The sequence below is a fragment of the Amphiura filiformis genome, chromosome 3 (assembly GCF_039555335.1).
Source record: "Amphiura filiformis chromosome 3, Afil_fr2py, whole genome shotgun sequence".
NCBI classification, from domain to species: domain Eukaryota; kingdom Metazoa; phylum Echinodermata; class Ophiuroidea; order Amphilepidida; family Amphiuridae; genus Amphiura; species Amphiura filiformis.
Window position 1 is genome coordinate 13,649,578 of NC_092630.1, and position 26,173 is coordinate 13,675,750.

At 36.5% G+C, this 26,173-nt stretch overlaps 1 protein-coding gene across 1 annotated transcript; it reads right to left on the bottom strand.

The window, feature by feature from the left end:
- Positions 1 to 688: 688 nt before the first annotated feature.
- LOC140148068 (uncharacterized) lies at positions 689 to 11,673 on the bottom strand. Its single transcript, XM_072169921.1, has 2 exons — positions 11,588 to 11,673; positions 689 to 2,767 (listed from the first exon to the last, which is right to left on the bottom strand). The coding sequence occupies exon 2, from the start codon at positions 2,757 to 2,759 to the stop codon at positions 1,800 to 1,802; it is 960 nt and encodes a 319-aa protein (XP_072026022.1). The 5' UTR covers positions 2,760 to 2,767; positions 11,588 to 11,673; the 3' UTR covers positions 689 to 1,799.
- Between the last annotated feature and the right edge of the window lie 14,500 nt (positions 11,674 to 26,173).

Here is a 26,173-nt window from a genome sequence, read left to right on the forward strand (position 1 = left end):
TGCAAGGAATTACCTAGGGCTTAAAATCGATCAATCTCGTTGTTGCTGTGCGCCTCCGATTGGTCCAAATAGCGAGTACACGTATCGTGTCGACGCACACGCGCTGAGACGGGTGATATCGTGTCATATCACACGGGTAAATCTGGGAAGAACCAATAAGATTGCAAGAACGTTCTCAAGTGTTTAAGAATAAATAGAATAATAGTAACATAGTGATTTTGTGACAATTATTATTTACGGTAGGAAAAATTATTTTTAAAACAATATTTCATGTCCATTGATTTGTTTTATTTTAAAAAGACAAATAATGTTAACTGTTGCCTATACACTTTTCAGTAGAGTGTACTTTTAATAGCTTTATTCAAGTCAATTAATGTCAGTATGCTAATATGACCCGTTTGCATCCAATAAATCAGTAAATCCGTGAACATGAAAATGACTTGGGACATCAAGTTCAGTGTCCTCCAGGAACTAAGGTCATCACTGGGTACTAATTAAAATATTTGATGAGAAATCGTTATGGCTATCGCTACAGCCGTAATGTGTGATTTGCCCTCGAATTTTCTACTTTTTGCATGATTGTAATACCTAACGGAACACTAAAGTGCCATGTGAATGACTATGCCTGTGCTTTATCGCATTTATAAAATCATAGATGATAAAATGCACCACCGCCCCCCCCCCCCCCCCCCCCGTTTTATTCGCCAATTCCCACATAGAGCGCCACAGTTAGTGGCTAACTTGGGTTTCTTTCACTTTGCATTATTATTTCGCCTTAAAATTAATGATCAGAAAACCCCTGATACCATTTCGTCTAATACTCATTTAGTCTATACAAGCTTATACACAATTGGTCTCTTAATACCAGAAAGGTTAATTGCCATATACCACAAACGTTCATAACAAGCCATTGGGCCCATTACGTATTGCCGCAACGCGTTACTTTCAATGAGAAATGCGTTGTTAAATCAGCCAATAGGAAGAGAGCTTTTGGCAACGTGTTACCTTCAAAAACGATTGGTCAGCAACGTGTTGTTTAGGTTGGCCAATCATCTCTACGCTTTCAAGAGTCGTGACTTCTGCTTCTGATATAACTGTATGTTATACGTACATCTATATCTGCATGCAGCTGTACGAGTCTCCTATAAGATTCGCTGTGATTGGTGCTCATCGCAACACGCTCTGAAATGAAAGTAACGCGTTGCTGTGGGCCTCTTATTGAGGAATTTAAACAACGCCTTGATGCTCCTGTTGGCTGGTTTAACATCGCGTTGCTTATTGAAAGCAACGCGTAGCTGCAATACGTAATGGTCCCAATGACTTGCTATAAACGTTCGCCTAATGGCGCTATGGGCTCCCTTGACATAACTGGAATTTTAGACACTCCCATAAAAATCCCACCAGCAAATAAGGGCACATACCTTATTTAATTCTTGTTGGGATTTTTTAGAGAAGGGAGCTCTCTATTTGTACATGTAATTTACCTCAAGGCAAAGGAATCCAGGTGCGCCATTAGGCGAACGTTTACGGCAGGCTATTAGTACAAAATCAAAATTTACGCATTATACGTAAATTCAAAATCCTAACTATAATTATATACTTTCTGAGCACGGCATAATTATACTGTTCGTCACAATCAAAGTTCCATTCAATTCGATAGAGTTGGTCTGGTAAACTTTGTACATGGTTGACGGTTCTTGCAAGCCGAACTTCGGTTGGACTTATATTTCTGAAATTTCTTCTTCTTGTTCTTTCTTGCAACCTTCTTGTTGTCTTGAAAGACCGCAGCGCATCTAGTTTTATTTGTTTAGAGTCAGCCGTTTGCTGTACATTTCTTCATAGTAGGGCATTTCTCTGTCGATTATCTCCTTCACATTTTCCGATGATATCGAAAATGATGATGGAATCTGCTTGAGAAATTCATCGTCTTTGCTGCTACCGTCAAAAGCTGACACCGGAAGTTTCTTAAATTCTGTGTGTGCAAAGGCTTTGTCGCCAAATCCCAATATACGGAAAACAAGGATAGACTGTTTGGGTACTATCCATAGGTTTGTCATGACGTCATCCCCCGCGGGCCATGTCAGTAGATTTTCGGTGAATGGAATACCAATTTCTTTACAGTACGCCTCAATTATTTCTTTCGGATTCTCCAACAAATCGTCAACATCAATGATCACAGGGCGGGACTCCAATTCCTCGTCTTTGACGTACTTCCATAACGCATTCAAATACTCATTAAACTGTAAGAAAGGGGTTTCGTGTAGACCGCCTGGAAGGTTAACGGACTTCGCTTGAAATATTTTCAGATACATCTTTAGACGAGACATAATCGATATGTTAGGATTTCGTATCAGAAAGGTGTGGCGAAATCCCTTTGGGATTTTATCATGAAGTGCTAATCTACCAATTATAGCTCCGTTATCTTTGACAAAAAGCATGCTCTTTCCATCAGGTAAGTCAGATTCCAATTGTTCTTTCAGCCAATCGTAATCTTTGTCACTTGCGTCGTACCCACTTTCTATCTTGGCTACTGCAGATGCGCCTCCAAGCTTCTTCACCAACATTCGTACAGGTTCGGACTCAGCATCTATAGGACTACTTTCAACTACATCGGAGAATTTTCCGATCTTCGAGTATGGTTCGTGCCACGCTATAGTGTTTGGCACATACGTCATGCATTTGAGAATCGCATTCGATAATGAGCGACCAGTTGTCCAGAGAAACACTTTTAGAGGACCGGTGGAAGGTTCGACGGCCATGTTGCGACCTTAAATATATAAAGTAATGCAACAGAATTAAGATTTTTTTCAAGGGTGGAGCGGTCACTAGATTTAAGCAGTTCTCGGAGTATAACGTGCCTCGGAGTATATATATATCGTGTTTTGTAAACACGCTATGTGTTTAAAAAAAGTGCGGCCCTGTGATATGGCTAGCCGCTGCTAACCCGTTATGCAACTGTTAGCGCCACGCGTCAGGCCCCGGGACCTTCACCCATTTCAGCTCGCGCTTAGCACTACAACATTGTCAATACCAGCACTTTGTCCACACCCCCTAGAAACAGTTTATTTTGAGCGACGCGGCCAGAACTACATGTATTACGAAGCTGTGATTAACATACTATACACTCTTGCCAATCAAATTCTGACTTTTTAACAAGTTATCATCAATCGGAATGCAATTATAATGAAAGAATTTCCCCGGGTTCATTGCATATGGGACTCGAACCAGCGCTGTTTATAATTCGATCCTTCGTGATTATAAGTCTGGTGCCTTTAAACCGACTGCGCCAATTATGCGGTTAAAGGTGGACAATAACATAGAACATAAACTTCAAAACGTTGTTTTTATTCTTTTGTTTACATAACGATAACAAATTTTGTCAAGATGGTGGTCATTGTATGTAGTACCACGAGCGTTAGATCCTGCATAATAAACTACTCATATAAAGAAAGTCCACACTTATGTAACCCGCCCTACACCACAACCTGATCGTGTTATGACAATTTGATTGATATGGCCGTGTGGACAATCTTGATAGCTCCAATCTGATACCAAAAACCCCTGTTTCTTGGAGAAAGTTAGGTAGCCCCATTTTGGAAATTGTCATCTGTGCAAGGATTTTATACGCAAAGGATATATAAATTCAAGTTTACAGTGAAATTCGCTGAACAGTGATCTTCGCAGGACAAATTTGAATACGATATACATCAGTCATCCCGAACATTGAGATAGATAGAGATAGATAGATTTTATTTGGCAATTCAAAAAACATACAATACACCAGTATAGAATAAATGCATTAAAGTAGTAAAGTAGAGGCTCTAAGAACGTAGATCTCGATAGACGTATATATCTTTATAAACGCGATCGATTTATAAGCGTTCAAAAATTTATAAACGCTATAAAATTTATAAACGTGATGTGTTTATAAAACGCGATAAATTTAGAGGCGTATTACCTTAATTTTGTGAATCAGATTTATAGACGCGAGGGGCGTAAAAACGTCGTTAAAATATCGCCTTTTGAATGCAAATATTTCAAGCTCGGGGAAAAAAATCAAATTATCCACGCGCGTCTGAATTACATAAATAAATGTTATCCGGTCCCCGATCCATCCCTAACATGCAGGAAATAGGTCATGTATTAAGTTTATACATAAACATTTAGAATCAAATTTGATGATTTGAAAAAATTTGACCGAAATGAAAATTTCAGACGTGTCTTTTCCGTAGATTATATTTTCTTTATAGACGTTCTTTCTATGTAGATTATTTTAATAACGATATAAAAGGCCTACAACTATCCGAGATATGTAATATCAACCCTGTACTCAAACAAATTGAATAAAGAGTAAACGAACGAACAAACCCGAACAAACATGGCGTCCGTAGAACCGATGGATTTTGAAGACGAATTTGTATTCAGTCAACATTAATAGGTAAATTTTCACGGGAAAATTTTCTGGACACGTGACCAATGCGTATCAATGTGAGTGTAACCTCGAGCCTGATCTCTGACCCCGGCGGTGACCTCGCTATTCAAGTCTTAGTAATTTTGAATTGGAATAGTATTTTTGACCGCAATTTTGATAGAAATTTGTGCATTGCAAATTTATTGAATATTATGTTATCTTAATTTTTTTACAATATCATCAAAACGTAATTTCAAAAATATCAAACAAAAAAAAAAAATATTTATCTACGGAAACTCCTACCATAACATTATTAACTTGCGACAAGTAACTTATTTTGCCTCAAAGGAAGAATTCTTCCTATTCAAATACATTGGAAGAACACCCGCTGTGCACGGGGTCACATTCCATAATGCTAATATGTCTGCGCCCATGGGTGTCACGTGTCCAGAAAATTTTCCCGTGAAAATGTACTTTCTATGTAGATTATTTTAATAACGATATAAAAGGCCTACAACTATCCGAGATAGGTAATATCAACCCTGTACTCAAACAAATTGAATAGAGAGTAAACGAACGAACAAACCCGAACAAACATGGCGTCCGTAGAACCGATGGATTTTGAAGACGAATTTGTATTCGTGGATCGCGGGGAATTGAAAAAATTTTTACGATCCTTGTACGGAAAATTAATCAAGGAAAATTTCGAAAAAGGGTTGCACCACGGGAGGCGTTGTTTGAAGGGATTTTCGGCCTTTGCTCAGCAGAAATGTTGCTGCTACGACAAGAGTAGTTATCCTTATTATCATTTCATGGTGGAAGCAGAAAACGCCTTGGACCCTCAATTCTTGTACAGTCTTTTCACCGAGGTATCCATTTGTTTAGGCCTCGATCCAAATATGATAGATGCGTACGCCGCTATCGACGAATTCAGACAATATAACCGATTGACGGAATATCGTGAAATCGATACGTTTATCAAACAATCCGAAGACTCGAAAATGGCCGAACGGTACGCTAGATTTAAGATTCATCGTCGGAATGCCCAGGATAAGAGATATTACGACCCGATGGAAACATCCTGAAATTCATGAACGATATAATTCCGGTTAGACGCTCGGGCTGATTCAATCACCGGGGACTGTTTCACGTACCTTTACCATATAAACGACAATAGACAAAGTTGATTTCAAACATCCGGGACCTCTGTAATGGAGATAATTCCGAGGGTCTAATAAACAAACGGGGTGAAAATTTATAAACGCACCTTGCCCATAGACTATGTTTTCTTTTTAGGTTATTTTAATAACGATATAAAAGGGGGGTACAACGACCCGAGATAGTTATTAACAACGAACGTAACCAAACATGGCGGATCGAGTACAAGGACAATCTTCTCAATGGATCGATATTTACGGATCTGGTGAAGAATGGCCCGTAGAAGATAATTTAGATGAAAAGTTATTGCAAGACATTGAGGAACGGGAGAATAGTCCGACGACGAACCCGTCACCATCATCTACTAGTTACGTGCCAAACTATTACAAGGAGATAGTAAAGACCAATACAACAATGAAGACATTCGATCAACTCGCTAAAAAGGCTGAAAATAGTCGGATCAACGAGGGGGCTTCGTGTTCAAAAGTTCTCCCGAGCCGATTCAACTTTAGGGTGTAACATGCAGGAGGAGAAGCATTTTGAAATTTATTGCCAGAAAGAAGAAAGATTGGATAGCATTACAGTACCTATGAGTTCTTCATAAAACTTTATTATATCATCCTTCTCAACGTTTATTTTTTACGAGTTATTGAGATAATACGCGTACATTGTAAATACTTCTTCCATCAATGTTTTGAAACCTTCAACCGACGCTGCATTCCTTAAAGTCCAATCCAAAGTTGATACGTAATCAGTATGCTGTCTAATAGAGTTGATCTTTTCAGAGAGACTTCGTAACGTCTTACAATCCGTACATTCTTCGCGTTCGCGATTCATTTCGTTCAGAGTTGTACAAATGTTTATCATTCGGTAAACGTTTCTTCCAACGATTAAATCTTCCTAACTCCCGTTATAGACGCTTCGATGCAAAGGTCGTCCCGAGTTCTCCGAAGTCATTTTCGGGACTGGCCCATTCCGTCATTGTAGACATTACTGTCAGTACTAAAGCAATAAAGTCTGCGGTTCAGTCACGGTGCGTTCTTTCCCACAACGTTATACTTTGTCTTATATGTTGGGTTTTTTTTTGATAGCGATAACAGATTTTCGATCTTCGGGATAGTTGGTGAGAATGTGCCCCGGGGAATGTGCGATCTCTTGTTCCTCGTCCGATTTGGAGAAAGGATATAACTGGATGAAAAAAAGTATTCGTAGTTTTCGACACGAGGTTTCTCTCCTTCTTTGAAGCCGATCCTCAATTCACGTAATATTTATACAAGATTTACGGTAGCTTTAGAGTCGAGATCATTTTAGAAACGCTATTAGATTAAATTACAATATCCTGTAGTGAATGATTTGGTCTCTAATGGTCATCGCCTTCGATGTCCTCGTAATCGTCCTCTTCGTCTTGTTGAAACAGTGCCTACAAGTTGGCCCGGTATTTAGGTATCACTCTCTTCATGGCTTTGTCTACGTCCATGCCTTTATCTACTCTTCCTTCGAGATCTTCCACGACATCTAGGTGAGTATCGTCGTCTTTCAAATGCATATAACTCGTCAAAAAGTCTTCGTAGTGATTGAAGAAGATGCGCTTGACCTCCCAAAGGGTCTTCCTACCGGCTTTTTCTTTGGCTCCATCTTCGCTCATACCCTCGTTGATGTACTTTTTGTATTTTTCAGTTCTCATCTCTTCGGTGGCTTCCATGGCTTGCGCGTACCATTCTCTGTACGCGGCGTTGTCTTCTAGTTCACGAAAAGACTCGGCATCACCCGATAACTCGTCGTCTTCCGTCTCCGATTCCTTATTCTCGCTGGAATCTTCATCCTCCGTAGATTCGGAATCTTCCGAATTCTCAAACCTGCACTTTTTAAACGGAGGTTCGTAATCATCTACGTCGGAATAATCGGGTTGATTAGCTTCCATTTCAGGATTGTTTTCAACTTTGTGCGAATTTTCAACGTGCCTCTGCAAGTTGTATCGCCGACTAAAGCTTCTGTCGCACGAGGAGCAAGCGTATATTTTGTCCGTAGCGGATAAAGCGTTCATGCTGACTCTTTGAAGGTTAATCTCCGAATGACGAGAAACTAACTAAACCGGTCATTTAGGCGCTCAGTACTCCGCTCTTTTCAACGCTCATTGACTCATTCTACTCATCGATTACTCATTTTACTCATCCTTTACTCATTTTACTCATGCGTTACTCATGCGTTACTCATCCGTTACTCATTTTACTCATCCTTTACTCATTTTACTCATTCGTTACTCATATTACTCATTCGTTGCTCATTTTACTCATCCTTTACTCATTTTACTCATTCGTTACTCATTTTACTCATTCGTTACTCATTTTACTCATGCGTTACTCATTATACTCATTCGTTGCTCATTTTACTCATTCGTTACTCATTTTACTCATTCGTTACTCATTTTACTCATTCGTTGCTCATTTTACTCATTCGTTACTAATTAATCTTTTTCTTTTTTCTTTTTTTGACTGACGCGTAAAGAAAACGATAAAAAGCAATTTTATTTCGTTATTTTATTTTATTTCCCATCGCGCGTTCAATCAGCTCGCGCTTACAAATTCTAATTTACAATTTACGCTTTCTTTAAACGCCAATGTATATTATTAAAAGCTATTTACATCGTTCACGAGTTCAAAGTTTTGGCGAATCGTTTCTTTAAGCCGTCCACTGTTTCCCGAGCTAAAGCGACCGCTTCAGAATCGAGGGCAGGATTCTGACTAAATTGGTGCGAATGACGCATGATTCGCATCAATCCGCGACCGGCGTATCCATTTCTAAACTGAGTGTCCTTCCATTTTTTTTTTTTTTTCTCCGCAGTCACGCAAAAATTGATTAAACTCGCGTCTAATCGTCGGATGTTCGCCACCTCCAAAAACACGATGTGCACGTAGTTAAGATCTAGTTCGGCGAAAGCTTCCTCGTATACTATCTCTCGTAGCGGGTCATCTTCGTCAAGTTCTAAACACGTGTGTTGCGACTGGCTAGGATGGTCGATGATGCAGCCGTTACAGCGGTTTTCCAGTGACGTTCCGGACAAATGCTCCAATTCATCCCCTATGATATAACATAAAAAGTTACGAAGAACTTGCTTTTTGCCTGAATTTTCCCATTCTTTCGAGTCATCAAATCCTTCTCTCGAGGTGTCGTAAGGCGACGCCATTGGTTCCCGGCTTTTATTTGCGACTGCGCGAAGAAAATGTTCCCTTTAAAATATACGATTATTATAGTCTTTCCTTCTTTAGTTTGCTCTCAAGTCTCTCCTCCGTCGTGTCAACAAGATCACAATTATCTGTCCAAAGTAACCCTCCGCTGATACGTAGCTCTCGTTGAATTATTCCTTTTCTATTTTTATACAAAAGTCAGGGTGCATTTTTATCAACGCGATTAGCAAAAACACGTCAGGATGAATCGTGCATAGAGCTCTAGATTCCGTTTCCCAATCGTGAATTTTCGAGAAAACGTCGTCGTTAATAACCGTTCCAATTTGATATGGAAATTCCGGGATATTCTCTTTTCGTTCGCAGCTGTAAAGGCACTTCTTGATATCGTTGTCTGCGCTGAAGTAATGATCACCGAGTCCAAGTTGATCGATTAAACTGCCGGCACCGCAACAACCGAAAAATGGATCGCAGTAAGGACAATCGCATTCTTTTTCATCTTTCACAAATTTCATCTTACCGTCCGTACGCTCAAACCAACGTTCGTTGTTAATACCTATCTCGTGTCGTTGTATCCCCCCTTTTATATCGTTATTAAAATAACCTAAAAAGAAAACATAGTCTATGGGCAAGATGCGTTTATAAATTTTCACCCCGTTTGTTTATTAGACCCTCGGAATTATCTCCATTACAGAGGTCCCGGATGTTTGAAATCAACTTTGTCTATTGTCGTTTATATGGTAAAGGTACGTGAAACAGTCCCCGGTGATTGAATCAGCCCGAGCGTCTAACCGGAATTATATCGTTCATGAATTTCAGGATGTTTCCATCGGGTCGTAATATCTCCTATCCTGGGCATTCCGACGATGAATCTTAAATCTAGCGTACCGTTCGGCCATTTTCGAGTCTTCGGATTGTTTGATAAACGTATCGATTTCACGATATTCCGTCAATCGGTTATATTGTCTGAATTCGTCGATAGCGGCGTACGCATCTATCATATTTGGATCGAGGCCTAAACAAATGGATACCTCGGTGTAAAGACTGTACAAGAATTGAGGGTCCAAGGCGTTTTCTGCTTCCACTATGAAATGATAATAAGGATAACTACTCTTGTGTAGCAGCAACATTTCTGCTGAGCAAAGGCCGAACATCCCTTCAAACAACGCCTCCCGTGGTGCAACCTTTTTTCGAAATTTTCCTTGATTAATTTTCCGTACAAGGATCGTAAAATTTTTTTCAATTCCCCGCGATCCACGAATACAAATTCGTCTTCAAAATCCATCGCTTCTACGGACGCCATGTTTGTTCGGGTTTGTTCGTTCGTTTACTCTTTATTCAATTTGTTTGAGTACAGGGTTGATATTACTATCTCGGATAGTTGTAGGCCTTTTATATCGTTATTAAAATAATCTACATAGAAAGAACGTCTATAAAGAAAATATAATCTACGGAAAAGACACGTCTGAAATTTTCATTTCGGTCAATTTTTTTCAAATCATCAAATTTGATTCTAAATGTTTATGTATAAACTTAATACATGACCTATTTCCTGCATGTTAGGGATGGATCGGGGACCGGATAACATTTATTCATGTAATTCAGACGCGCGTGGATAATTTGATTTTTCCCCCGAGCTTGAAATATTTGCATTTAAAAGGCGATATTTTAACGACGTTTTTACGCCCCTCGCGTCTATAAATCTGATTCACAAAATAAGGTAATACGCCTCTAAATTTATCGCGTTTTATAAACACATCACGTTTATAAATTTTTGAACGCTTATAAATCGATCGCGTTTATAAAGATATATACGTCTATCGAGATCTACGTTCTTAGAGCCTCTACTTTACTACTCATTAAAATACATCACACAACATACAGGGTTCAAAAGAAACAACCCCCCCAATATGAATTACAAAACACTTCCTTGCACAAATTGACATACTTTAGGTTGATTTGAAAAACTCAAAAACCTGTGAATGGTGGAATCTTTTGCTACCCTTCCAATTTTCTTCTTTTTGAAAATCATTTTTGTTGGTCAATAATTATCACATTTTCCAAAAACGATGCTCTCAGAAAAAGTTGCACTTTTTGTACTTAGAAAAAGTAGAACTTTGTAAAGTTGCACTTTGAAAAAGTAGAACTTTGTAAAGTTGCACTTTGAAAAAGTAGAACTTTGTAATCAAGAAGAAGAAGACTGTGGGATAAGTAGTAATTATTAGTGTGATTATGAAGTGTATGCATTTATGTGCAAAATCATTATCAATCATATCATACTTTCATTTAAGATTTAGATATTGTTGACTTAATAAAACAGTGTGTTGTTGTTGTTGTTGTTGTGCATTCGTGTGAGAACTGGGAAAGGGTGTATCTGGACCTTGAGTCTTTACGGTTCATAACATATCAAACAAATCGTCGCTGAATATAGTGACGAATCAGGAAAAATCACTCCTGAGATACTCGCGATTGACAATTTTCTAATTTTTGAACAATCGCTGGATAGGTCTAGAGAGGAAATAAATGTGAGCATGATTCTTGAATATCTATATAAATGATATCAGTTTGTGATTAGCATAAATATATACAATAATTTTATGGCCACAAGTCACAAACTCATACGCCGGTATGTCTATTTCACAATGATACGTCGCATGATACACCAGTATGTCAATCAATAAGCAACTGCACTTACACAATGGCCGGTGACGATGTATCAAAAAATCTTTGCCCCACCCCTTTTGCACATGCCAAATATTTGAGCACCTAATTTTTGCACAGCCTCTAAGCGTTGGAAACAAAGAAACTAGAAACTTCAAATCAATACAATACTTACCGACAGTAAACTAACTGCGCAAATATCTGCAAAAGGTTCTCAACCCAAGGTATGTTGATTGGAAATGGAAATAGGGGCCTACAGAGCTGCTTCGCAAACGACGAGTAGGCGTATGCATGCAGTGCACAACACACTAAAGAGAACTAGAGCACATGTGTTTCAAAAACAGTAACGAAATGAACCCAGATGTCACCCGGGCATGGTTCACTAAGAGCTAAGATGCGTCTTAAGGATCGATAGCCTATTGAGTAATAATAGCATGATGCAGTCATGTCTACAGTAGAATTCACCATCAAAACATGTCAATGTTGACAGAAGAAAGAAAGAACATGTGAGAAAAAAGACAAAGCCGACCGTGAGCAGTGTATTCAAAGAGGCCAATATAATTTGGATCCATACAGGGCTTAATGACTTGACTAGAGTTGGTTCTACTCTTAAACCAGAACGGGTATCTCCCACAGTGAAGGAAAGGGAACATATACTATATATACGTGTATACCTTGGTTGCGGTCCTTGTGGACTTCTGGTCCACTCCAAACAGACCACATGGGAATATAATGAAATTAATTCAGCGCAGCTATTGTCATAGTAGGGTATTATCATACAATACTCCCATGTTCCATATTTGGCACTTTCCTTGATTGCAAAGTGAAGGATCCAACGCTATAGATCAGGGCAAATGTACCCCAGTCCCACCATAAAAGAATAGTATGGAGTCATATTAAGCCATAATGTACAATCTTATAATATGAAATTGGTTCATTTTTATCAAACATGATTTTTTGGCATATTTGTTTGCACGTGTCCCAACTTGCACCTAAAAGGAATCAGCCAAACGTGTTGTGCTTGTAAGTCAACAGAGCAAAGGTTTTGATAAAGTGATACGACTTTTATGTCCTCCCATAGAACTGCATGTTAAACGGCCAATATAGCCAGTGGGGTTTATAGTTCCGGGGGTTTATTTCACTTTACCTTGTTATTTAGCTTAAATAGACAGAAACCCATCCCGACAGTTATCACTAGTATTATTTCAGCAGTTTGAGTATAAAATAACATTAATTTAAAATTAGAAGGAAATCGTACATTATGGCTTTAATGTTTTGTTCAACATTACTTTAAACAGAGAATAATTATTATATCCCTGCTTTAAACCAATTTCCGCTCATACCGTTATCATGGATGTCATTATGTGTATACATTTTTCGGCCAAAAGGTTACCGAACGAAAGGTTACTAACTCTATGATTCTGTGTCAAAGGTAGACATATTTGTGACGCGATCAAGCAAAATCAGTCGGAACTCGGAAATATTGATTTTGAGATATAGCCAAAGAAAGGAAATATTTCCTTTTGTTTCCTCTTGTTTTGGAAACTCTTTAATTGGTCATATCTTTGGAACTGGTTGTTCAATTTCCATGGGGGGTTTCTGCAAAATCGAGCTTTGTAAATGTGTTTTACTATCTTATAGGAAAGTGAAAATTTATTATTGCTGAGTTCCGACTGATTTTGCTTGATTGCATCACATTTGACAACTGACAAATCAACCTGTAGGCCTACTTGATTTATTTTACACATAATATTTTTTATTTTGAATGGCAAGCACCCACGGTTGTTTTGATGTGATGATTCTTTAGTTTTTCTATAACAAAACGTTTTATAATGTTCATTTTTAGACCTGGACAATACCAACAGCTATCACACTAATATTCACATATATTATTTAGCTATTTTAACATAGATTTTGGTATCTATATCCAATTATTCATCTTTTTATGCTTTTTTGTAATTATTATTATAATATAAATTGTACATTTGTGTGCAAACTGAGGGCGCTATTTACATTTATCATACCATTAAGTAGTTTCCCGTGTTTTCATTGGATAAGCGCCCCAATTTACTGACATACTTGGATTTGTCAGCTGTCATGTGTGTTTCATTTTAAACGTTTACCGACCTTCTGGTTTCTGAGTAATTTGTGTCCAAATTGGTTTATTCGAAGGTAACTTTTGACGTTTTCGCTAAGTTTACCTACGAATACCATGGACAAAAACGACTTTTCTCATTGTCTCATGATCTAGACAACACAGTGGTGGACCCTAGTATAAAGCTAATTATAGTTGCCCTCAAACGAAAGGCCACAAGACGTAACTGACTCCAAGATGGACTTCACAAGTCTGCAATAACGGTTTTAAGCGATTTGTGTGCAATTAAGCAAATTAAAGTCACTTCAGTGCCTTTGTTTCTTACTTCAATCCTCTTTCAACCACTGTGAACCGACATTAAATATACATGATAGGGTCTCAAGTATCAATAAACGCACATAAAGAAAATAATACATTCAAAGTGCTTTATAAAATGAAGATTTGATTGCGATATCCACCAAAAGTCTAATTCTTACCTACAAATATTGAAATGTTACTTACGAATACAGCATAATACATGACATGTGTAATGAAGTGTCCTTACCAATGGAAATTAATTGTCAAAAACTTTAAGCGGTACCCCCGGACAATATTTTTACCCATATACGGATTCATTCAACAATTATTTATTATGTAAATTTGCTGTTTAACTACTTGTACAGGGTGAGTAAAAAAAAAGTGCAATAGAGAAAAGAATCCATTTTTATCTAAGAACCGATTTGAACCTTTTAGGTTTTAAAACATTTTATAAATGATATATCCATTAGTGACCTTGTGTGAGAAAACCAAGGAATTAGCATTTACCGTTTTGTTTTTATGACACATTATATAGCGATACCCAATTTTAATATTTGTCCAAGAAACATCTAAAATTTGAATGTCATGTCAGCCCACTCTGTGTAAGGTAGATTTGGAACAAACTGCTATTATCTTAACCTCATTGGCATTGAAATAAAATGGAGCACCCAAATTGTTATTTTCCTTGGTCTTGTTTAAGGAAAAGAAACATTACTTGTTGTTATTTTTCATTTTACCTTTACTTTAAAGATGTTTATTCTCTATCCAAAACATACACATTTTGTAGGCGGGTTTTTTTTAATGTCGAAATGAAATGCGCGCAAATTGAAGTGGAGTGAATTATAAAATATCCAGTAAGTTGGACATATTGGGATTTTAAAAAAACTGGAGTTGAAGTCGAGTGAGGTATGAAGGACTTAAAAGTAATGTTTGTTTGTTTGTTTTAACAGAAAAAAGAAATTGAAATAACGCAAAAATCAACCTTATTTAAGTTAAAGTCAGTTTCAGAGCTGGTGCCTTTATCGTGCATTGTGTGCTCTCATTCAAAATACATGGTACCTCGTGGACAAATAATCAAATTGGGTATCGTAGCAAAAGGACTCATAAAAATTAAACGGTAGATGTGATTGACTTCATTTTTTCACAACGGGTGCGTATTGAGTGTGGCATTTAAAGAAACTTTCAATAATTGGAAAGTTCAACGTGGTTCTTACATAAATATCGATTCTTTGCTCTATTGCACTTTTTTTTGACTCACCCTGTATATCAAAATGAAGTGTTAAAAATCTTGCTAAAAGCATCAAAAAAATTTTGATCTAAGGTAAAAGCACTTATTCATTTGGACGTACCATCTGAAAGAGATCTAAAAAGTACCATTTTATTCATTCATTATCATAATAGCAAAAGTTGAACCTCTAAACTCAATATAGAAATTGTTAAATTGCTCATGTTACCTACGAATACCCTGGTTTCTTCACCTATCATTTTATAAAGCATTAGGTGTATGCGTATAATTCCTAATATTCCTGAAAACAGATATCCCACTCGTTCTTATACAATATGTAAATTTATTCATACTCATTTGATAAATAAAATACAGAAACTGATCTAAACTTCATTTTCAAAAATAAACTAGCATAAATTGACTAAGATCATATTGATCACGTTATAAAAATAAAAACAAATATTTTCTGGTTGAGCTAGCATTTTCCTGACACCCCGTGGTCTACATTACACGAAAAAAGTGTTAATGGGAATATTCCATTTGTTTTAGGTTGATTAGTATTGCGATAGTGAAAGCATCCTAGTGGTATTCGTAGGGTAACATTGGGTTTTGATGTCACTTTTATTATCACACGTCCTGGATTTATTTTTCAAGATTAGTGATGGCACTTTTGGTTCCTATAAGGCCAACATGCCATCAATCAATGGACAAAAGGAAAAAAATTGTGGAGACATTTTTATTTTGGACTTTTATTTTTGGCCTGTGGACACTTTTGGTTGGATTCAACCATATATGAAGGCTCAAAATTGAAATGTTGTAATTATTGAAGTTGTCTTTATAAAATTGTCAACATTGGTGAGAAGTTTTGTATCAAAATGGTAATGAATTAATGCAGTTTTCTATAACATACCTTAAAGGGCATATATATTGCTCGGACAACATCATATCATTGGCAAGCTAATATTATGAGGACAATGAAAATGACTCATTTTTTGAGAAAATTAGACGTTTAAAATTGATATTCCGCAAAGACCATCTGTAAGCGGTCGAACGAGACAGATTTGACCTAGAAAAAAAGTTTGACGTCATGAAATGAAATGTGCCCGCTTTTGAATAGACTGTAACACGCTCAATGCACAGAATGTATACTGTTGTTGTTCTCAAAAAAAAAAGTATTACAAATTTAAAGGTTTTTAAACGTATGGATAATAATAATAATAATAATAATAATAATAATACTTTATTTTTATAAAGCGCATTTACATCAAACAAGATTACAAAGCGCTGAACAATATTAAAACAAAATATAATAGTACAGATAAAATATTAAAAACATCAATAAAAAGTACAGATAACATTATCATAAAAACAAATTAATATGAAAAACAAGATAATCACGAGATAATATAAGATAAAAGAAAAATACAATAACACCAAGATGGGTAATGCAGTGAAGGAATGATTAATGAGCAGCAGATGCAGAAACACATTGCACTAACCAACTGGCTAACAGCAAAAAGCAAATGATGTAGGGCCGCCACAACAAATTCACGAGAGTAAAAAACAATCAAAACTGAGCGGGCGTACACCAAGAGCAACAAACAATAAATAAAATCTTCTTCTTCTTCTTCTTCCTCGGTAAGTGTAACATCAAATGCATGATGACAGGCACACTTCAAGTTGCGCATGTACAAAGGATCAGGAACGCAACTTCAAAAACAGCAGTGCAAAATATGTACCGTGCGATGTGCGATAAAAAGCAGCTCTCGGTGGAGGAATATTAGTGCTGCAGCCGCTTCTTTATTATATACTAGTAAATTGTGATATTACACTTCAATGTATATCAACATCATGAGAAATATTTGGACTAAAAAATAAAAAAAAACATTTTAAGTTTAGAATTTGAGCGTGATCAATTTGAGACTAGTATATTCAGGTATCACACAGTGTTCAGGTATACTAGTTTCAGTGATCAATATTGTATTTATTATGCAAATAAACAATTACAATGGGCCGGTCAGGTGGTGTATGACGTGCATTCCCTAAATTCAGTAAATTTTCATCGTCAACCGTGTAATTGAATGGGATTATTTTGAAATTTTAAAACGCTTGAAATATCACAAACAAATAGGCCTATGTTGATAAATAATATAAATACAAGCTAAAACCGTTGGGGTTCGATAATGAACCCCACAAAACTAACCGAGTATATGGAAAATGCCATACGGCCGGGCGGTTTCACGAGTTGCCGGCTCGATCATGTCATGCGCCGCCTGGGGCCGGTAGCTAACCTTTTCTTTACCATTGAAGGTCGCGCATTTATACATGAATCATAGATCATCTGGATGATCTATGCATGAATGAACATGAAAAGAGCTCTAGGCTCATGTGTTATCGTGAACATAGGGGAACGGCGCCGGTAATCCCACTCTTGATATTGGTACGGTTTATTCCACATTACGTTGTTTTAATGTGTAGTAATAGGCTTAAATGAAAAGATGTTTGGGATTACCCCACTCTCCCCTATAGTGTCCGCTTCATTTACTTACGTCATTCAGCCCGCTGCCTTGAAAATTAATTTCTCTTCGAACGGGGGAAGGACGCGTACGAGCCTGAACTTTACCAACACATTTTCTCTTTTTTTCAGGAGAAATACGCATAAACATAATTGCAACGAGTGTCAACTTGTAATGTAATAATTATTCTCTTCGAATGGAGTTAAACTTGTTTTTGCAATAGATATGCCCTTTAATCACTCGATAGTTCAGCATAATATGTGTTTTCTACCGAGCGCTTTTGAAAACATGCAAACATGAACAGCGCCATCCACAAAAGTATAAAGGGTTTTGAGCAAATCATCGATACACATATAGTTATATACGAACAAGTAAACCTACAAATTTGTGTCTCAACCCCATTAGCTCAGTTGATAAAGCGCCGGACTTTGGTTCAATTTCACACGAGCGGAGAGACCGCCAGTTCGAGACTCTTCATAAACTTCGAATTTATACAGTATTGTTTTCTCTTTCTATTAAACTACGTATCTCCATTTGGAATTTCATTAAGGGATCTAGAATGAGCGTTTATGGCGTTTCGACAGTATTTTTTGTGGGACATGAGAGCACCTCAGACGTATCGAATTGCATTCTGAATACGAAGCATGTCTTTCTGATATCAAATAATTTTCATTTTTGAAATTACGATATAATACAAATTTTATGACAAATTATTAAAATTTGATATTTTTCAAATTTTTGATATATAACAGTCCTCGAAATAAATTTTATAAATCTAATGATATATTCTTAAAGTGTATGTAGCTGGGAGGAAAAGCCGACGATCAATTGAAAATTTTGACCTTTCATATTGAAGATATGGACTTTTTTCCCAAAAAGACCTATTTTTTTTGGTGTTTTGGGAAAAAATCCATATCTTCAATACGAAAGTTCAAAATTTTCAATTGATCGTCGGCTTTTCATCCCACCTACATACACTTTAAGTATAAATCATCAGATTTATAAAGTTTACTTCAAGTACTGTTAAATATCAAAATATCAATTTTAATGATTTGCCATAAAATGTGTATTACATTGCGAATTTCAAAAAATCAAAATTATTTGATATCAGAAGGACATTCTTCGTATTCAGAATGCAATTCGATATGTCTGATGTGCTCTAATGTCCCACAATAAATACTGTCCAAACGTTCATACCCCTTCCTTAAGTTTTTTTGTTTTTTTGGTTATTTTGGGGTTTTTTTGGGGGGGTGCTTTGTTTTTGTTTGTTTGCTTTTGTGTATTTATTTTAATCAATTCTTTTCAATTGTCGGCGGCTTCATATACCAAACTTACAACAAAATAGTAACGAAAATCTTTGAAAAGGTACTAATAACCCCCACCCCGCGACGAATCTGTCGGTGCCATAATGTCGCACCCCAACCTACACTGCGGAATTCAGTTTTCAATGATAGTCAGTCATTAATTTTGGTCGTTATCATGACTACCGTAACAACTCGATAGTTAGCATATGTGTTTACTATCGAGCGCTTTTAAACATGCAAACATGAAGAGCTCCATCCACATAAGTGTAAAGGGTTTTGAGCAAATCATCGATACACATAGTTATATACGAACAAGTAAACCTGCAAATGTGTGTCTTAATCCCATTAGCTCAGTTGGTAAAGCACTGGACTTTGGTACAATTTCCTGTTTTCAAAAGCGCTGGATAGTAAGCACATATGCTAACTATCGAGTTTTTACGGTATTATTTTATGGAACTACTATTTCAATGATTATTTGAAGACTGAACACTCTGAACGATGGTCAACCGATATCTTTTGTTGTAAAAGGCTCACTCAGTCATTTAATGAGGCAATACAAACGATCGAAATTGGTGTTGAAATGAGTAAAATTTTGAGTTACACCTTTTCAATGTAAAATTTATTTTCTCGGCCAAATGAAAAGCAATAATTTTCATTTTTTCAGTAAATGTTAGGAAAAACTGTAATGTTTGATACTGTATTTTTTTTTATAATCCTAGTGTTAAACTTAGGCGTGCTTTTCAGTCATTTAGTGTAAGATTTTCGATTTTGATAGGCTTCAACTCTGCCCATGAGCCTTTTTTGGATCAACCTTTTAGCTTTTCAAAGTAATATAGTTCGCTAATGAAGGATTTTTCCCAACTTTCTAACGCACATCACCGTTAGCGATATATCATAGTTTTGTCAGAATTTCCGTTTTGATTTCACCATTTTTACTGCCGGCTGAAAATTTTTCAAAATCAACGCGTGAAATCTGAGGCTAGTACTAGCATTGTGGATCGATATCCCTGGGTGCCGTAGGAAGATTATATATGGAAAACCGGCTTGGCTACAGTCTACACCACATTTCGCCATACTGCATATTAGAAACGCTTGCTGTTAGAATAAGAAAATTTTTAATGCTAATTTATTGCACATTCTAGGGAAGCGTGGTTACCGTTTTAAAATAACCGAGTGAGAGGGTTTTCAAGAAAATATTTTTCCTGTCAATATTATTATTCTTTATTACATTTAGTATTTTATCTTATTTCCTTGTACGGCTTAAAGTAATTTAATTGGGTATCGTATTATCTGTAATATAGTTAATGTAGTATTGAATTTATCACGGTAATTTTTTTTTTTTTTTGCATATTCTTGATCACAAAACAGGCTTTTGGTTTTTGTTAGGGTAAATGGGGGGGGTGGTTGTGACATTTTGCGGTATATTTTGTTGTTGTTGTTATTTTGAAACTTTTTTGTTGTTGTTAGGACAGGGGGTTCTTAATACTGGCCATCCGGCCATCCGAGAACCTCCTCATTCAATGTATGTGTTTAATTGTTGTGCTGTTATATTTTATATTTGAATGAAATAAAGATGAATGAATGAATGAATGAATGTCAAAACTGAAGCATCCAGCAAACACAAAAACGTTTTAAAAACGTTTTAAATAAGTTATATTTTGGCTTTTGGTTTAGGTAAAAACGTTTTAATAACATTAAAATGTCGGGTTATATAAAGGTCATGATAACGTTTTAAAACGTTTTGTATGAAAAACACACTACAACAATATTTTGAAATGTTTTCAAAAAATGTTATTGTAAACTATTTTTGCAAACATTTTTGCCAAATATTGCGTCAATACTTAAATAACATTATGTTGAAATATTTGAACCCAGCAAACACAGAAATGTTCTTAAAATGTTTTTTTCAAAACCTTTTAATAACATTTAAACGTCGAGTTATATAAAGGTCATGAAAACGTTTTTAAAACGTTATTGTAAATATTTTGGGCAAACATTTTTTGCAAAATATTTTTTCAACCTCAAAATAACATTCTGTTTAGAATGATTTTTACCAAGTTTTCACAAATGTTTTTGGAATGTTATTAAAACGTTTTTATACCCTTTATATAACCCGACATCTAAATGTTTTCTGTAAAACATTTGTGTTTGCTGTGCAGTAAATTACCAACAAATGTTTTTTAATATTATGAAAACGTTTTATACCATTAATGTATCCTTTATGTAACCCGACATGTAAACGTTTTCTGACAACCTTTTATAACCTTTTGCGAATGATGTCGAAAACGTTTTGTGTTTGCTGGGATCCTCTGTATAAAAGAAAATATGAATATTAACTGCATATCATATATAAAGATTCGTGATACCCAATTGTGGCACATTTGATGTCGTTTATGAGGCAGAGAATTTTATTTCAATTTTATATACGCCAAAATATTTTTTTAATTGAGCGAGAATGGTGATAGAAAAAACGTTGAAAATTCCATGTATAAATTACATTAGACCCCATCAATGATTACTGTTTCGTTTTTATGGTAATCTAATCTTTTATTTCCTGAAATAAAATTAGGGGTCTAATGTGGATTAATTGTATAATTAATAAAAACATCGACGTGTATAAAAGAAGCTACAAGAAAAATGGTAGGCCACGCCACATTGCCTTTAGTACACGGCGAGTTCGTAGCGGACGTGTGAATCAAAATCGATATTCTATTGTGCGTGTATAGCCTCATTTATTGTCCTATTCCTGTATATAAAACACGCAGTTATCAACAAATGAGCACTATTAATACACATTAATGTTTTTAAACAAATAAAATTCCAAAATATGGTACGTTTTCTGTCTTTCCTTGTCACGTGGTATGTTGAAGTAATGAAATTGCGATTATATTTTAAATTTTCATCATGACACCATCAAGCCCTGATAGCCGAGCGGTCTAAGGCGCTGGTGTTACATTATAGCGGCTCAGTGCAGCGTGGGTTCGAACCTCGCCGTCGCCTCTGACAAAATAAATTTCATATTACGTTAGGGAAATGTGGCTTGGAGAATGTATGTATGGAGAAGAGTGGTGTGGCTACAGTGTTGCCAGAACTTCAATATGGCAAAGAAATTCCCAGGCCTATGAGCGCTCCTATAACTCTGATCATGTTAAGCACGATGAGGATCTTTCATCACGTGAGTGATTAACTATATTTGATTTCATCATCACCGTGATCATCGGACCAATGTGTTGAAATTTGCCTCTTTTCAAAACAACTTTGCCCAACATTTGGTAAAAAAATCAACAATCTTACACGCAATTGGGCAATATTAAAAAAACAACCTTTCATTTACAAAACATAAATATTACGCTGTATATTTAATCAAGCAAACTGTTTGGAACACACTTCCAAATAAACTTCGTAACATCCTCAGACTTTCGTTATTTAAACGCCAGCTTAAAACGAATCTTTGTAAATTGATTGTTTTTATGTTTGTTTGTCAATTTCATGCTTTGCGCGCTTTAATTGAGTTCCTCATCGGAAGATTTTGTGCCTTATAAGAACCATTCATTATCATTCATGTCAATGTTATCTTATAAGAAACTGAAAATTTAATATATCCGAGTTCCGACTGATTTTGCTTAATCGTATCACATTTGAATAAATTCCCTGGATGCACTCATCACCTTATTTTTTTCTACCCTTAAACCAAATAGAAAATTATGAATAGCCACACAGCATTCGCTTACCTTCTACTGCCTCACACCGACATCGCCCGGTTAATAATTACATTATACAACCAGACACTGAATGAATAAACACGGGATCGATACACGTAAATGTGCTATGCACGATTGATATTCAGACGATAAATCTTTGGATACCGGGGTGGAAAATGATGAATATCTCCGTAAATGATTTCGTATAAAGAAACCAGATGTGGTTCCTTGCACTTGAATATATATTTTGAACAGATATGATAGTCGTTAGTTTGCGTCTTGAGAGAGTAGCTTGCGTCTTGAGCTGAAAAAGTGACCAAAATTCAAGATTTTAAATAGCGCAGCGTAGACCCTCGTGGAGGTAGTCTCGGGCCAGACTGTATGTGGCTATCACGAACATACAGGATCGACGAGTGTCAGACCGACTGACACAAACTGCCTGTGTAGGAGACTATCGTAGAGGTAGTCTATAAGCATGATAAGCAGATGACAATGGCGAATGTATGCTCGCTGACCGTACAGAGGTCAGTCACAGGCTAATGTCTTTAGCCTTAGTCGGATGTCCTTCAGCCCACTATGCATTTAAAACTATTAAACAGGTGGGAACACAATGGCCAATCGTGGCTGTGGATTCAACCTACCATGGCATTTTCTGCCATGAAGATATCGGGGCGATGACACTGTGTGCCTGTGGTGTTGAATGATTACTGGCTACCTTTCGTATGATTAAAATCAATATTGACGTCCAAAGTAACTTTCGGTAACTCCACAATTTGCCCATTGTTTTAGTTTTCAAACTCCTCTCAAAATGAATACATATCCATCATCAAACTTAGTAACAACATCTTATTCAGTGTGGTCGTGTAAGCTTCTCATTGATGTCTGATCGTTTCTGTTTCGGTTTCCGGTTTCGGATCTCATTGTTGTTTTGAAGTGTTAGCATGGTACGTGTGAACAATCCTTTTATTCTAGTCTTTTGTTGACTACAGAAAAGTTGAACGAAGATAACTTCTGTTTCGGTTTCGGGAGTTATGTTAATTTCTGACATGAAAAAAGTGAGATGAGAGGGTTGATGCTAATCTAGACAAAAGAAGTGTCTAAATTTTACGGTCGTAAATTCGCGATAAATTGTACGGCTTCAATTGACTTGCTTTGGGTGTATAGGTACTTCAGTCTAGGCGGGAGTGGCTCGTGAAAATAGCCCAGCGTAGATATACATTAATCAATAGTAATCCGTGTTGCCAAGAATTACGTATACTTGTTCGTGCAATCGCGCAAAAATCGGTCATATCATGATTATGTAGATATTAAACGGGGAATTATTTTCGTCCCAAATACACCTTAAAACTTGGTAATATGCAACACCAGAGAAGTGCGTTGAAGTGAAACTAATAGATTTCTTTCATTGGAATTGGTAATCTGATAATTGTTTCAGGCAAAATTACCAGACTCAAATCTATTTTAAATGTATATTATTTGAGAGAGTGGGGATGAAGAGACGAGGAGATGATAGGAGAGGAGAGGAGAGGAGAGGAGAGGAGAGGAGAGGAGGAGAGGAGAGGAGAGGAGAGGAGAGAGAGGAGAGGAGAGAGAGGAGAGGAGAGAGAGAGGAGAGGAGAGGAGAGGAGAGGAGAGGAGAGGAGAGGAGTGAAATGGAGAGGAGAGGAGATCGAGAGAAGAGAGGAGGGCGAGTAGAGCAGGGAGAAGTTCCGTTTATTTTAATTTTTCCACGTTGATCATAGGCCTACTGCTAAAACAGTGAAAGGGGGAGAAGGGTAAAGGAAATACAACATCCAATATAATTCAGATATCCACATAATTCAAAAGATGGCACAGGTGATAGTTGGGGAGGGGGAGAGACAGACAGACTAGAAAGAGAAGAAAGCGAGAGGAGAAGAGGAATGGGTCCTTTTTTTAAATGTCACAGTAATATGGACCATAATGACACCAAATTTGCGTTCGGACCTGATGTAGGCCTATCCTGCCTTGTTAAATGAGGGACATGATTAAGATTGCCCATTTCAGGCGCCAGTGTTGCATATAATTGACTGTATGTATGCTACGATATGTACAACCCACCCAGCAAACCTAAAACGTTTTACAGAAAACGTTTAAAGGGCATATATATTGCTCGGACATCATATCATTGGCAAGCTAATATAATGAGGACAACGAAAATGACTCCTTTTTTGACAAAATAAGTCATTTCAAATTTATATTCCGCAAAAAAACAACTGTAAGCGGTGAGTTCCTTCGAACGAGACAGATTTGACCTAGAAACTAGAGTGATGTCATGAAATGAATTGAGAGAATGGACTGTCAACACTCTCAATACACAGAATGTATACTGTTTTTGTTATCAAAAAACTCTGAATCAAGTATTACAAATTTAATGGTTTTTACACATACAGATAAAATCAGGCTGCTCTTTATTATTAGTAAAGTGTGATATTACAATTCATATGTATATCAACATGATGAAAATATCTGGACTAAAAAATATTTAAAAATTGAGCAATTTCACAGTACGAGTTTAGAATTTTAAGCATTTTTGTATTTATTATGCAAATAACCAACTTATATGGCACAGGAACTAACCTTTGTTGTCCCTTCCCATTTCTCGTGGTACAAGGTCGCGCATTATATACCAGTACATCACTGAATATCAAAACAGCTCTCCTAGAGAAATACGAATAAAAAATTGCAACGAGTGTCAACTTGTAATGTAATCATTATTACCAAAGTAGCTCAAAGTACTATACACCTGATCCGTTAACTTTGTCTTTTTAAAGACAAATTCTTGTTAAAAAAATATGGTTGTGCTCATCTTGTAGGCTGCTAAAACAAGTCATATGCTCAATACATTATTGGTCATCAAGATGTAGGAAAAACAACACTAGTTTCTGATGTTACACATTATTGGTCATCCAGAGTCAGGAAAAACAACACTAGTTTCTGATGTTACACATTATTGGTCATCCAGATTCAGGAAAAACAACACTAGTTTCTGATGTTACACATTATTGGTCATCCAGATGCAGGAAAAACAACACTAGTTTCTGATGTTACACATTATTGGTCATCCAGATCCAGGAAAAACAACACTAGTTTCTGATGTTACACATTATTGGTCATCCAGATTCAGGAAAAACAACACTAGTTTCTGATGATTCACATTATTGGTCATCCAGATTCAGAAAAAAACAACACTAGTTTCTGATGTTACACATTATTGGTCATCAAGATGTAGGAAAAACAACACTAGTTTCTGATGTTACACATTATTGGTCATCCAGAGTCAGGAAAAACAACACTAGTTTCTAATGTTACACATTATTGGTCATCCAGATTCAGGAAAAACAACACTAGTTTCTGATGTTGCACATTATTGGTCATCCAGATTCAGGAAAAACAACACTTGTTTCTGATGTTACACATTATTGGTCATCCAGATTCAGGTAAAACAACACTAGTTTCTGATGTTACACATTATTGGTCATCCAGATGCAGGAAAAACAACACTAGTTTCGGATGCACAGTGTCATCACCCCGATATGTTCATGGCAGAAATCGCCATGGTAGGTCGAATCCACCGCCACGCATGGCCATTTTGTTCCGACCTG